Below are 14,677 nucleotides of genomic sequence, written 5' to 3' on the forward strand. Positions count from 1 at the left end.
CTCAAATTATTTTCTTAAAAGTGCCACTTAAAAATTGTCAAGCCCACCACAAAACTGTGATTGTACCTAGTCCACCCTGTCCATCTCTGATGTTAACACAGTCAGTCTCACACTTGGGTAGGTGTGGTAGCCTCCCAACTGCTCACCTTGCTTCCAGTATCCTTTTCCTTGCCCTTCGTATTCCAGATTATCGTCAGAATTATATTCCTTGCACGCACATTTTGGAAATCATAATCCAGGTTGAAAGTCTTGCCAATCTACCTCTAAGCCGACCCTCCAGTTTCAACTCCCCTCACTCCTCTCTTCCTCATACCTGTGGCCCAGACATCTTAAGCATCTCAGAAGCCCCTACAGTTTTTTCACAGACTGACTGGAGTGGACTCCCCGTGCATGTGATCAACCCCTCCTTCTTTTTCCCAGCTCCTCTGACTGGCCTTGCTCAATTCGATAGAGAAATCTCTCCAACCACAGCTCTTATTTACACCTCTGGCATAGCATGAATCATACTACTTTTTTACCCATCACCTCCACTCCAGATTCGAGAACACTGAAGACAGGTACTACATTTTATCTAACTCTATCTCATCGGCAAAACCGCCATTTAACTTTAACAACAACAACGACAACAACAAAAATAAGAACAGCAACAGACATTTATATTAAATAATGAAAAGGCTTCTTCAAGGTGCCTTGGGAGATTAAGAATGGTTCCAGAGAATGGGAGACGATTTGAATAAAGAGATAAATGCATCCAACAAGGTGGGTTAATTCACCACAGAAGGTTCATTGTTTATGGATGTTAGGGAATTGCCTATACAAAATAAATCTGTGAAAGGAGGCCACATATAAAAGGCATTAATTGGTGTGACTTTAACTCCAAAAAGTTGGACCTTCTTGGATTCATATTTTGTACTTATATGTCAACGCAATATAAAGGCTTTTTATATTTAGCTCAGATTCTCTAGGTTTTTGATTAGGCAAGAATTCAAAACAGTTAATAAACTCAATTCATCAAGAATCTCTATGAATACAGAACTGTGCTCTCTCTCAAAGAAGAGAGTGGGCATGTTTGATAATCCCTATACTCTTTATATATAGTTTCTCATATCTGATTTTCTTCCATATCTTTAGAGGTAGATACTAGAGGGTCCTAAAAGTAGGCAAATAACAAGTCTGTTCATAGAGAGTATCATTTTATCTGTAAGGACAAAATTAATAACATCTAAAAATTCTATAAAACAAGATCATTAAATGTCAAGATATATCAGAGATAGAACTTATTACAGAATAACTCAGTTCTACTACTTGTGGCTAGGATAAAGAGGTGAGATTTTCCAATACCAAGCAGAACAACTGTAGTTGTCCAGCTATCCTCATAAATCCTTGAGACCTAACCAAAAAACAAACAACAAACAGTTTCTTGCACCAGCATCCTGCCATGGTGCTCAAAGTCCAAACCTTAAAATCACTCCTTGGCAAGAGCCAAGTTCAAGTCAAATGTACCTGTGGACTACGAGTAAATAAATGCTTCCAGAGTTGTTCTGGCACACTGGTTTGTGTTAATAGGCGTCCTACATAAGTGAGTGAAACCATGAAAAGCAAGATTTCTTGTGATTGAGATAAACTGTATTGTGAATCACAAAGAACAGAGCAGAGTCTGGTACATTTCACAAGTATATTTAAACATTCTTACCCTCACAGAGCATCTTAAGTAACACTGTATTAAACTATTTTCAGATACTAACACTTCGTGAAAACAATTTGGCTGGCTAGCCACTTACTAAGTTGCAGAAATAAAATGCTCATGAACTCCCAGAAGAAATAGTAAAGATCTCAAAGACCAACCCCCCATCTGAAGTGAGAACTGCCTCTACAGGAAGGAGTGAGGACATGAGAATAGGAAAGAAGGGTGGTTCCAAAGCACCAAGAGCAGATTCAGGCAGCAATCTCAGCTGATGCCCTGGACGGATGAAGGAGAGAGGACTACGAGATGTTCCCACTGGTGGTGTGGTGGAGTTCCTCAAGGGGAGAAAGCAGAAAAGAGGGTGAAATGTGTGCAGACCTTCAGGGGCCATCGGGCATTACGTATCAAAAGTCTTTTTAAAAGTCCCGATTCTTTGAACATCAACTCCGCTTCTAGAATTAAAATGTAAGGACATAGTTGCCATATGTACAAAGGTGTATGTCCCAGTCCACTCAGGCTGCTGTAACAAACTACTATGGACTGGGTGGCTTAAACAACAAACATTTATTTCTCATAGTTCTGGAGGCTGGAAAGTCTAAAATGAAGGTGGCTGCAAATTCGGTGTCTGGCAAGGACCTGCTTCCTAGTTCATAGATAGCCTTCTTCTCACTGTGTTCTCACAAGGCAGAAACACAGAGCTCTCTGGGGTCTCTTTTATAAGGACACTAAAACCATTCTTGGGGGCTCCACTCTCATGAGCTAATAACTGTCCGCAAGCCTCACCTCCAAAAAACATCACATTGGGGATTAGGTTTCGACATGTGCATTTGGGGTGTGGGGACAAACATTCAGTCTGTAGCAGTATATGTATTAGGATGTTCATCTTAGTCATTTTCTAATGGCTAAATTACAGAATCCATCTAATTGGTAAACAAGAGGGGATGGATAAAGTAAATAAAATAGAATGGTTTACAAAAATTGAAGATGATACTATTAGTTTGTATTCTTGATATGGGAAAATACCAACAGTGAAAAAAATAGTTACAAAGTAATAGGTATAATGTTATCAGATTTTTAGAAAATATAAATATATGTGAAATAGACAAATTCTAAAAGAATACATGCTCAAGACTTAATATTTTTATCTCTGGGTGGTTGAATTTTAGGTGACTTAATCTTCATTTAAAATTTTACATGTTCCTGTTTTTTTTTTCATTTTTCATTTTTTCTATAATAAAAATGTAAAACTTGAATGTCCATGAGAAATACATATAGATTATCAGTGATAAGAAAACTGAGAAGTAAGGTAAATCACAAGATGCCTAAAGCTTGCACACAAAAGGGCTCTGCTCTACCTGCTTTATTAGTGAGAAAATCAATTTATCGAGAGCCCTACTAAGTGCCACGTAGTGTGATGGACACAGACTTCACATTCTATATTTGAAATCTAATAGGAGAGAGAACAAGATTCAAAGGTGTAGGAGTTTTGTCCAAATTCTACCACCAATCATGGGCAATCACTTAATATCTCTGGCCCCTTCAATTTCTCAGTTATAAAACCTGGGAATCTGTGATACCTGGGATATGTTTTAAGGTTAGAATCTGTGACTGTGTAAACAGAACGCTTCTCAGAATTTAATATTAACCTATTAATTAGGTTAATGGTAAAATGAAGATTTGATTTGGTGGGTCTAGGGAGATGCCTAAGATTCTGAGTTTCTAACATGTTCCAAGGATGCTAGTCCCAGGCTTACAGTTTTGAGTTGTAAGACTCTAATATACATGATCTCATTGAATTTCCCCAAGAATCCTTTAAGATAGCCATCCCTGGCCCTATAACACTGATAATGGAGTGACCTATATAAAATCAAACTGATAAAAGCTGGCAAAGCAGGAACTCCAATTGAGATCTTTTTAACTCCTAGTCTCCAAGATGTTTAATGCCCTATCAAGTTCTAAAACACTATAAGGAGAAAAGACTGTCACACTCATATAAAGTGACTAGGACTAGGAACACAACTGGTAACGTTAAGCTGCTGATGGAGTTGAGAAGAATGAGAGATCACTTTAAGTGGGGATCAGAAGGAGATTAAGGAGTCACAGAGGGAATCTGACATCAACCTTGAAGGGCAGCAAAAAAGAAGGTAAGCAAAGATGGAGAGAGTATACACAGCAGTCATGTATGGCAGGACATGATCAGAGCATAAGGCACTGCCGAGGGAACTTGCAAAGAGAGGCCCAGGAGAGCAGGACAGGCCTCATGAACTAAGCCAAGTATTTATTATAAGAGTCAGAGATAACTCTAAGGTGTTGGGCCTTGGAGATGAGCAGAACATAGCAAACTAAAACTTTCAGGACAGCACTAGAAGCCCTTTACCAACTACCTCCCCTCCCCAACACAGAGATTCCATTTGTCCCGGTCCACCTTCTCCTCCTCCCACCCAGTGCAAGGGGATTAATCTACTCATCATGGTAGAAGCATTCCAATTCTCATGCCTGTACTTAGACCTTCACGATGCCCATCCCTCCTGTCAATGCACCTACATCTTGAGTCCTTATAACTACTACCTAAACTTTATTTCCTTCAATGAAGCCTTTTAACACTGGTTCCATTTTGACCTGTGTATCAGCTCTTCTCATTTGTATGTTCTAGAGACATTTACTCTCAAGCACTGAGCGATATATAAATAAGCATTATCAGCGAAGTCCTTCAGTGTCCAATTCACTTTCCTACCCACACAGTTCCTGGAGGAAAGCACTGAGTCATGGCATTTCTTTGGTTTACTCCCATAACTCTCATCATGCGTTGCACATGATAGGCACTTCCACAGTGCTATCTTGTTTTAAAAGGAGGATAAAGGTTAATAAGAAAAAATGTGCTTCCCTTTGTAATTTGTTTCTCCTAAGAAGATCTCCTGAGAGAGCCTTAGGGCCCTCATCCTTCAGCTCCACGTGCAGTGCACCTTCAGAGGTACTCTGTAAATGTCTACTGCATGTCCACAGAAACAACAGGGTTCATTTTCTCCTTTTGAAATTGTGACTCCCACCCGCCTCCCCTTCTTCGAAGTGTTTCCTTTTAAAGAAAAGCCATGGTTTACTAAAAATTAAAGACAACAGCATAAAGAGCAAGATCCATGCTGGTGCAAGTGATGACAGAACATTAAAATCACCACTCGAATTTCCCTTTTCTTGAACACTTACAAAGACAACTAATGGACAGCAAACCCCCAGAATGCATGCTCATTTCAGGCCTTTTTCACTTGAAGCTCTTAGTACACAAACTGACTAAAATAAATGAATTAGAGGTAGCCTGCAGTTGACATAAAATGGTAGAGGTAAGACGTATCCAAAAAGAAATTATAGGGGACCACCATTCACCTCCTCCATCACAATCTGAAGTTCCAAGAAAAAGCAGGAGGGTTTATTGTGCAAAGGTTAATTTATAAGTTTTAGAAAAGGGGAAACTAATCACCTCTCCTTCCTCTCCAAGCTATTGATCTGGTCTCTCCAGCTGCACCAAGCTTGCTTTTCTACCTCCTCTGAGTTCCAGACTGTGTTTTGACAATCAGATTCACACTTCCTGTGCCCCAGCGTTCCTTCCCATGTGCTGAATCCACATTTTCAAGATTCTTCTCCTTTCCTACCCCAGTCCCCAATCACATGTTGGGGTGATTTTCTTGATGTCCAAATACTATGGTGGTTCAGCAAGGCAGGATCAAGTTCCTACCCCATACAAACATGGAAAATGGGAAGAGTGGTCTTAAAGCCTGTAAAATATTTCTCATCAGCATCCAACACTGAAGGAGCGATGTTTGCTCACAGAAACCTGTAGTTAGTCCAAAAGAAGAGATTGATCAAGTACACACAACAGTGACATTGTAACCTGGTGAATCAGATGTTCTCACAAGTATGGAAACATGGAAGATCAAATATGAGGAAGAAAGAACTTTAGGTGAATTCTTTGCTTTTTTACTTTTTTGTGTGTTGGTCCCTAAGAAGCATGAAATTAAAACTCGTGAAAAAAAAAAAAAAAGCCGTATCAGCTCTCTGTGGTGACTCAAAAGTTGTCGTTTCTCAGCTCAACTTTGCTGAAACACTTGATTCATGTTGTTCTTATTTAACCTAATTTGCATTGATTTAATCAGTGCTGGTAAGCTTTAAATACATAATAAATTGGGATTCTGCAACTTAGATGACTTAGAATAGCTAAATTTCAATAAAGCTCATTTCAATCTGTTAATGTATACAGTTCTGCCAAGGGGTTTAAGACTGTAGAAAAGATGCAAACTTGCCACATTAGAGGTAGGAAAGGTTTAAAGATACTATCCAGATGAAATGATTTGCAGGATAATAATTTGAAAAGCTATATATACATATAAATTAGAACCTAGACACATCTTCTACATTTTGAGTAGCACATTTAGAAGAAAATTCACATAGAAATGCAGTGAATTTAATTTTATCTTCTTTTCTTCTTGCCAACACTCAACTCTTTTCTGCCTCTCTGTACCAGCTCTACAAATCAAGTGACATCCAAGTGGGACCTCTTCTTGCCCATTTGGCAGGCTCCATCACCACTTTGCCAAGTTGCCTGCAGTGGGAGGATTTTCTTCCTAGCAGCCATGGGGATTGGATGGCTTGCATTCACAGTACTTGCTCAATGGTTGGCTACTGTCTACCCCTGCCTGTCCCCCTCCCCCCCCCCAACCCTTTAGAGTTTATGGCTCAATCAGCCTGCCTGCTGTCAGGAATAATCGTTTTGGCAAGAGATGGAAAACACTTGATTGTGGAGTTGTTTGTCTTTTAAAGTGCTCTGCAGCAACTTGGAGGTGCCAGGACAAAACCTGCAGGTGCCCAGTCCAGAGTTAGGTAGGAAGCAAGAGTGATAGAGTGGTAACCATCAAGAATGACAAAGAAAGAAGACCACTTTGGTGTGGAACAGTCAAAACCAAACCAAACCAACCAACAAACAAAAAAACCTATGTCAGGAACAGGTATTGAGACCTTGGATCATCACCTGATGTCTCTGTGCCTCTGTTTTGTCATGTGCGAAATTAAGGGTTTGATTTTCTAATGTCTCTTCTAGTTCCTAAGAAAGCATGTGATTTCTAGGACATTTCAGGTTTGTTTTCCTTCCAATGAAATGATACTTCTCAGAGAGGAATGACCAGGGCAGAGCTTAAATAAATGCAAAATGGAATGATTCATACCCCTGCTTCATAGGACTTTTCCTGAAAAGTACCACCAGTCTTTGGTGACTGTGATTTCACTCATTAGCATCTTCATCTTGGATGCCAGGGACCAACCCCATTATTTGCTCAAAGTTGATCCAACTTGGGAGCATCAGTATTCATCCTCATTCTTGTTAAAATGAGCTCCACTGTAGGTAATGCCCAGTTATTTTCAGGTCTCGAGAGGCAGAAATGTTGGAGATTCAAAGAGAGGAGCTGGAGATTCACATTTGATTCTTCCTATCCCTTTCTTGGGCACCACTATTAAGAAGGTAGGCTCACCCACACCCACTGCCAACGGGGTTTTTCTGCCATCTTTGAGGATTTTTTATTTAAACAGATGACCAACAGGTCCTCGACAATAGCAATGCAGACCCTCTCCAGGCCAGTTGGGAAGAGAGGGAGAGAGAGAGAGTTAGTTTTTTGTAAGGACCCCATCTGCTAATGATTATGAATGGAAATAATCAGGCAAAGACTTCTCCTCATACTGAGAAGACACAATTCAGTAACACTCTCAAAGTTTAATTAGGGGTGTGTGTATAGACTGGAGTAGGCATCATTATGTTTTAAATTAGACCTTTCCTGCTCGTTCTGTAGCATTTTCTCCTGGAATGGGGGTATACTGCAGGATGCTGTAATCACCATGAGCAGCATGTCAAGATCAGCCCTCCCGGGCCATCCAGCAGAATCCTTCTTTAATCCACCACGGAGCCCAGAGATAGCTATGGAGACTGGGAAAGCCCTGTTAGGATCTCAGGCAAGACTCCCTGTACACAGACATCCGTTTCTGCCACACTGGGTCTCATTCCACTGGGATGGGGATAGCTTCCCAAACTCGCTGGTTTTGGAAAGCTTTCCCCCCATCCACCGCCTAAAGGACTGGCTGACTGCAGGATCCAGTGCCCATAAGGAAAAACGAAAATCTTAGCCAAGCCCCCGCAATCATTGCTTTCCTCTATCTTCTCTCAAGTTGCTTTCCTACAGAAAAGAAAAATAAACAAAACAAAACAAAACAAAAAACAAACGTTGATTTCTCTACAGATTCCTACGTATCCCTTACACGTAGACAGTTTTAAAGGGGGAGGGGGCATCCCCAAAAGGGAAGGGGATGAGAACAGAATAGTTCAATTTCCCATTTGGAAATATCTTGCTGTTGATGATGCTACCCACTATCTCCATCCCCTCTCCACCCACCCCACCCCCTTCTTTCTTTGAAATATGGACAAAAATGCTGAAAGTGTTTTTCATTTCATCAAAGAACATATATTACTTTAGAGGTTCGGTAAAATGTTGGTTTTATGCCCACCCCTTTTCAATCTGCCCATGTCTGAGGTGCTCCGGGAAGACGCACAATCGTGAGCAGCTTACGACACTCAGTGAGCAGTAGGTGCCTGTGCAAGCTCGCGTCGCACACTGCCTGGCGGAGGGAAGGAGCCGGGGCGCTGCTCCCCGCTCCCCGCTCCCCGCTCCCCGCGCCCGTAGCCGCCGCCCGCGCCTCCCCGCCGCCCGCAAAGCATGAGCGAGCCCGGTCTCCGCAGCCGCCCCGGGCGCGAATGGCAGGTGGTCTCCGCGGACTAAAAGGTGGCGCCGGTCAGTGGTCCTTTCCAATGACGGACATTAACCAGGCTGTCAAATCCTGGGGAGTCGCGAGCCCCGAGTTTGGAGTTTTTTTCCTCCACCGCGTCACAGTCCGAACTGCAGAAGGAAAGGACAGAGGCAGGAAGGCAAAGCCCGGGCTCCGGCACGTAGTTGGGAAACTTGCGGGTCCTAGAAGTCGCCTCCCCGCCTCGCCAGCCGCCCTTGCAGCCCGGAGCGGAGCAGCAAAGTGAGACATTGTGCGCCTGCCAGATCCGCTGGCCGCGGACCGGGGCTGCCTCGGAAACACAGAGGGGTCTTCTCTCGCCCTGCATATAATTAGCCTGCACACAAAGGGAGCAGCTGAATGGAGGTTGTCACTCTCTGGAAAAGGGTGGGTAAGACACTTTTTAATTAAATTCTTTCCCGAAGATTTTTTTTTTCCTCCCTTTTCTTTGCTGCAGCATCTAACATGGACCAAATCACCATCTCTTTGATCTTTCCGTGGCTGTGAACTTTCTATGCTGCCCAGCTTTCTGCATGCTTAGAGGTGAACGTGTGGCTTTGGGGAGGGGGGGTCCTTTATTTCAATATGTTTATTTGATTTCTGCCCTTTTCTTCCCCTCCCCCGCTCCCTCTCCCTCGGAATAAAATATGATGTAGATTTCTGACCGAGCGCTTCCAATGGACATTCTCCAGCTTCTCTGGAAAGATTCTCGCTAATGGATTTCCTGCTGTTCGGTCTCTGTCTATACTGGCTGCTGAGGAGGCCCTCGGGGGTGGTCTTGTGTCTGCTGGGGGCCTGCTTTCAGATGCTGCCCGCCGCCCCCAGCGGGTGCCCGCAGCTGTGCCGGTGCGAGGGGCGGCTGCTGTACTGCGAGGCGCTCAACCTCACCGAGGCGCCCCACAACCTGTCCGGCCTGCTGGGCTTGTCCCTGCGCTACAACAGCCTCTCGGAGCTGCGCGCCGGCCAGTTCACGGGGTTAATGCAGCTCACGTGGCTCTATCTGGATCACAATCACATCTGCTCGGTGCAGGGGGACGCCTTTCAGAAACTGCGCCGAGTTAAGGAACTCACACTGAGTTCCAACCAGATCACCCAACTGGCCAACACCACCTTCCGGCCCATGCCCAACCTGCGCAGCGTGGACCTCTCCTACAACAAGCTGCAGGCGCTGGCGCCCGATCTCTTCCACGGGCTGCGGAAGCTCACCACGCTGCATATGCGGGCCAACGCCATCCAGTTCGTGCCCGTGCGCATCTTCCAGGACTGCCGCAGCCTCAAGTTTCTCGACATCGGATACAATCAGCTCAAGAGCCTGGCGCGCAACTCTTTCGCCGGCTTATTCAAGCTCACTGAGCTTCACCTGGAGCACAATGACTTGGTCAAGGTGAACTTCGCCCACTTCCCGCGCCTCATCTCCCTGAACTCGCTCTGCTTGAGGAGGAACAAGGTGGCCATTGTGGTCAGCTCGCTGGACTGGGTTTGGAACCTGGAGAAAATGGACCTGTCGGGCAACGAGATCGAGTACATGGAGCCCCATGTGTTCGAGACCGTGCCGCACCTGCAGTCCCTGCAGCTGGACTCCAACCGCCTCACCTACATCGAGCCCCGGATTCTCAACTCTTGGAAGTCGCTGACAAGCATCAGCTTGGCCGGGAACCTGTGGGACTGCGGGCGCAACGTGTGCGCCCTGGCCTCGTGGCTCAGCAACTTCCAAGGGCGCTACGATGGCAACTTGCAGTGCGCCAGCCCGGAGTACGCGCAGGGCGAGGACGTCCTGGACGCCGTGTACGCCTTCCACCTGTGCGAGGATGGGGCCGAGCCCACCAGCGACCACCTGCTCTCGGCCACCACCAACCGCAGCGACCTGGGTCCCCCCGCCAGCCCGGTCACCACGCTCGCGGACGGCAGGGAGGGGCAGTTCGACGGCACGCTAGAGCCCGCTACCGTGGCTGTCCCCAGCGGTGAACACGCCGAGAACGCCGTGCAGATCCACAAGGTGGTCACCGGCACCATGGCCCTCATTTTCTCCTTCCTCATCGTGGTCCTGGTGCTCTATGTCTCCTGGAAGTGTTTCCCGGCCAGCCTCAGGCAGCTAAGACAGTGCTTTGTCACGCAGCGCAGGAAGCAAAAGCAGAAACAGACCATGCATCAGATGGCTGCCATGTCTGCCCAGGAATACTACGTTGATTATAAACCCAACCACATTGAGGGAGCCCTGGTGATCATCAACGAGTATGGCTCGTGTACCTGCCACCAGCAGCCCGCAAGGGAATGCGAGGTGTGATTGTCCCAGTGGCTCTCAACCCGTGCGCTACCAAATACGCCTGGGCTGCCGGGGCGCCCGGCGAGCGCCAGGCTGGGGTCTCCTTGTCTGTGCTCTAATATGCTCCTTGACTGAAACTGTAAGGGGATCGCTCCCAGAGACTTGACATTTTAGCTTTATTGTGTCTTAAAAACAAAAACGAAATAAAACACAACAAAAACCCCACCCCACAACCTTCAGGACAGTCTATCTTAAATTTCATATGAGAACTCCTTCCTCCCTTTGAAGATCTGCCCATATTCAGGAATCTGAGAGTGTAAAAAAGGTACCAATCATTGATTTTTTGTTTTTTTTTTGTAAACTAAAATGTTTAAAATAAAATAGCATTTACAGTTTTTACAGACTGGTGTAACCTAAATGAATTGTCACCTGTGTTCAAGAGAAGCGACAGTTAAAATTTCCTTCCCTCTGTGTGTGTGGGGGAGTGAGGGTGGGGGGGTTGGGGGGATGGGGGAGGGTGGTGGCCAGTGGCCAGAGGGAAGCCAAAAATTCAGGAGCAAAGTATTCAGACTCAATTTGAAATATTAAGGACAAACAGTTTATCGGGCTGATTTACTCCACATGACTAAGGACAAGAATAAGCAAGATCCTTTATATTATTTCTAGAAGGTACAGAGCAATCTAACCACTTTAAAGCTAATGGAAGGTGGACTGAGGACAGAACATCATTGCTCAGCCTTTAAGGCAGAGATCATTGCCAATGGCTTTTAAAAGGCATTGCCAGAGAGTTTGTCCTGTTAACAAACATTTTTTGCAGTGAATATAATCATCTTTCAAATCAATTCAAAATATAACCCCCACATTCCCCTGGTTCATAATTCTCCTATGCCTTTGACTCACCAGACTTAGTAGCATTTGGGCCCCTTTTTCCTGCTCTCCCCTGACAGAGAGAGCCCCTCGGCTCCTGATCTCTAAGGTCTAAGGGAAATAAGGCTGAATCTCAATGCTATGTTTTCTGGAGCACATTGCTAAGACTGCAGCAAGCTTAGGGTCTCAGCAGTGACAGCACACTCCTAGTTACTACTATGGGGAACAGTCAGAAAAACTCTGCCTCACGATGAATGTCTACTGGGTAATGCCTTGTAGCAGGAGACTTTAGGGGCAGACTTGATGCAGAAGCAATATGTGTGCGGTGGGGTAGTGACAGGAGAAGATCATCATGTGATCCTGTGTTCTAGTATTACTGTGATGGGATTAATTTGTTAACCCAGAACAGAAAAGCTGCCTCTTCTCAGATTGCCTTTTCGTGTAATGTTTGCTTTCCCTGTGTTTTTTTTTTTTTTCCCTGTGCTGGTATCAATGATTGCCCCTTCCCACCCCTCATAGGTTTCCAGGTCCATCGTTGACATTTAGGTTCTTTGTTGAACTAAAATGAGGAGTAGTATCAGTTGGTGGATGCAGGGAAGGGGGAGGAGGAGGAAGGGTATGTCTATTGGATGAGAGGGGTCTTTCGCTCACTAATCATTTAAGCAAATGTATGATTGAAATAAACTCTCATGGATGGCAGATGGTGAACACTGAACCAACGTTGTCCACGCCCTGAACCCCTCTCAAATTTAGGTGCTCACCCCTCTGAATGAGACTACAGATTGGCATCTTTCTGTTTTATTTTTCCTTTTTAAGAGAAGAGTCCAAATAACAGAAAGAAGGATAAGGGAAAAACATATATCACCATCTCCCAAAATTCAGTTGCCTCCAGCCACCTACCTAAAGAGAGGCACAATCAGCTGTTTGAAATGCAGAGTGCTATCACCAGGAGATTTACCTAAAGCTGAGGACTGTAGTAGATGTCTATTCTACTTATAGAGAAACTAATATACCTAATAATACTGCTTTTGAGAGGCCCTTTCAGGAGAAATATTTTGCAAATACCTCTAAGATGTTAAGCCTTGGGAATAGCGCCTCTCTCCCTCTCTCTCTCTCTCTCTCTCTCTCTTGTTCTCTCTCTCTCTCTCTCTCTCTCACACACACACACACACACACACACACACACACACACACACACACACACACACCAGCTTAGGAGACTTCATCTTGCTTGTTTATAATTAAAACATGACATTATGACACACACCATGAACAGAACACTCATTCAGACTGGTAATGTTCTAGAAGAGGGTGTTTTGAGAACTTTGAGGAGGGGTCTTGATTTAGTCACAACATAATCACTTGGAGCTGCTGTTTTAAACAGTATATTACTCGGAGGGCGAGGGTGGCAGAGACAAGGATCTCCTGGGGATGCATCTCACGTCTAAAAATAAATCCCACTAAAGAGGCCTCCTCTAGAAGACGATATACCTTTTCGGGAAAAAAAAAAAAAAAAAAAAAGAATCCCCAATTGTGGCAATTGAAGGAAAGCTCCTTGGATTCCATTGACTTAATCTCCTCATAGGAAGGCTACTGGAATCTAGTGCCAAAAGCTGCTCTGGCTTGGTGCAGTGAGGGCTGTGCTGGTTGCTTGTAGGGAAAGCGTCTAGATGCAAAGCCTTCCTAGCAAACATCAGAACCACAGGTGCCCCTACCTACTAGAAATATGGGTATCAGAAGCTGTAGAATTTATCTCCTATCCCCAAGGTGTCCCCCCTCCCTTCACAATGTGGCCATGCGAAAAAGTGAGAAAATAAAGGTGCTTTGTTTTATGCTGCTGCTCCCCGCCCCCACCTCCATAGGACTAAACATCACATATATAGATCTTAAATCCATGTAAATCTAATGGAAGATCATTGTAAAGAGGAATCCACGATCTGAGACCCGAACCAATGATGGCCATAGAAAGCTGTGTTCTTACTTTATGTGTGTGTGTCTCTGTCTGTGTTGTGTGTCTTTGTAGGCAAGTAAATATGCTTCCTACATAAACAGAGGTATTTAGCTCACATTATTTTATTCTCCTGTGCCTCCTGGTTTGGGAAATTGCAAGGGGAGGAAGAAGGCAAAAATAAGGGAAATCACTAGTTTTAACTAAGGTTTTGTGACACTTGAAATCTTTTCTTTCTCAAATTAATTAATCTTTAAGCTTCAAAAAACTTGCTCTGACCCCTCTAAGCAAACTACTGAGCATTTAAAAGAGAATCTAATTTTTAAAGATGTAGCACTTTTTTTGTTGTTGTTCTTCCCACAGAGGGTGCTAATCTCCTTATCCTGTGCTATCTGAAAAGAATTTAAGGCCACAGTTCACATCTTTCCCTGAGCAACGTGATGGATTAATCCTGCCTTTGCAGTACCTTCCTCGCTGATTAAAGTTCAAACATGGTATAGAGGTTTTTCGAATATTTATGTAGAAAAAAAGTCTTTTTCAAATGACAAATGACACTCTCACCCGTCTTAGCCCTGTAGTTTTTACATTGTGTCAGAGGGAGCAAGTTAAATGAAACCCATGCTTCGTCCTTCCCCAGGTGAAAAGGCAGCCCTGACACCAAGCCTTCAGGCATGAGAGTTGAGGCCACCTGTCCCATACGCATACTAGGCTCCCAGGACTGATAAGTTGCCATCACAAAGAAAAGGCTATTCCAGTAAAAGGAAATGTTTTGTTTTGTTTTGTTTTCAATCCATTTTTTTAATATTCTCCCAAGCTCCTCAAATTTTAAGAATGCCTTACCTTACCTCCCTGTGTGCTGGAAGGCAGACATTTGGTATGATTTAGCATCAACAACACATTTATGACTATGTGTAAGTAATTAGAGGGGCAAATACCACTTGTTATTCCTCTCAAGTTTCCTAAGCAACTGCACACAGATCACTGGAGGGCTTCGGGGCCGCCTGTGTTTTTGAGTTATATTAATTGACTTGTCAGCAAGTTTGGCACCCTTTCTATCTGCCATGTAGAAGAGGGCACTGGTGGATCACATATCCTGGAAAAG

At 44.3% G+C, this 14,677-nt stretch overlaps 2 protein-coding genes across 7 annotated transcripts in view; one reads left to right on the plus strand and one right to left on the minus strand.

Annotated features, from left to right (window-relative positions):
- CTNNA2 (catenin alpha 2) overlaps nt 1–14,677 on the minus strand; it is a 1,043,800-nt gene that overhangs the window by 319,586 nt on the left and 709,537 nt on the right. The window lies entirely within an intron of this gene.
- LRRTM1 (leucine rich repeat transmembrane neuronal 1) lies at nt 8,287–11,155 on the plus strand. Its single transcript, XM_011358072.1, has 2 exons — nt 8,287–8,884; nt 9,154–11,155. The coding sequence occupies exon 2, from the start codon at nt 9,213–9,215 to the stop codon at nt 10,779–10,781; it is 1,569 nt and encodes a 522-aa protein (XP_011356374.1). The 5' UTR covers nt 8,287–8,884; nt 9,154–9,212; the 3' UTR covers nt 10,782–11,155.

Source organism: Pteropus vampyrus, unplaced genomic scaffold, assembly GCF_000151845.1.
Source record: "Pteropus vampyrus isolate Shadow unplaced genomic scaffold, Pvam_2.0 Scaffold37, whole genome shotgun sequence".
NCBI lineage: Eukaryota > Metazoa > Chordata > Mammalia > Chiroptera > Pteropodidae > Pteropus > Pteropus vampyrus.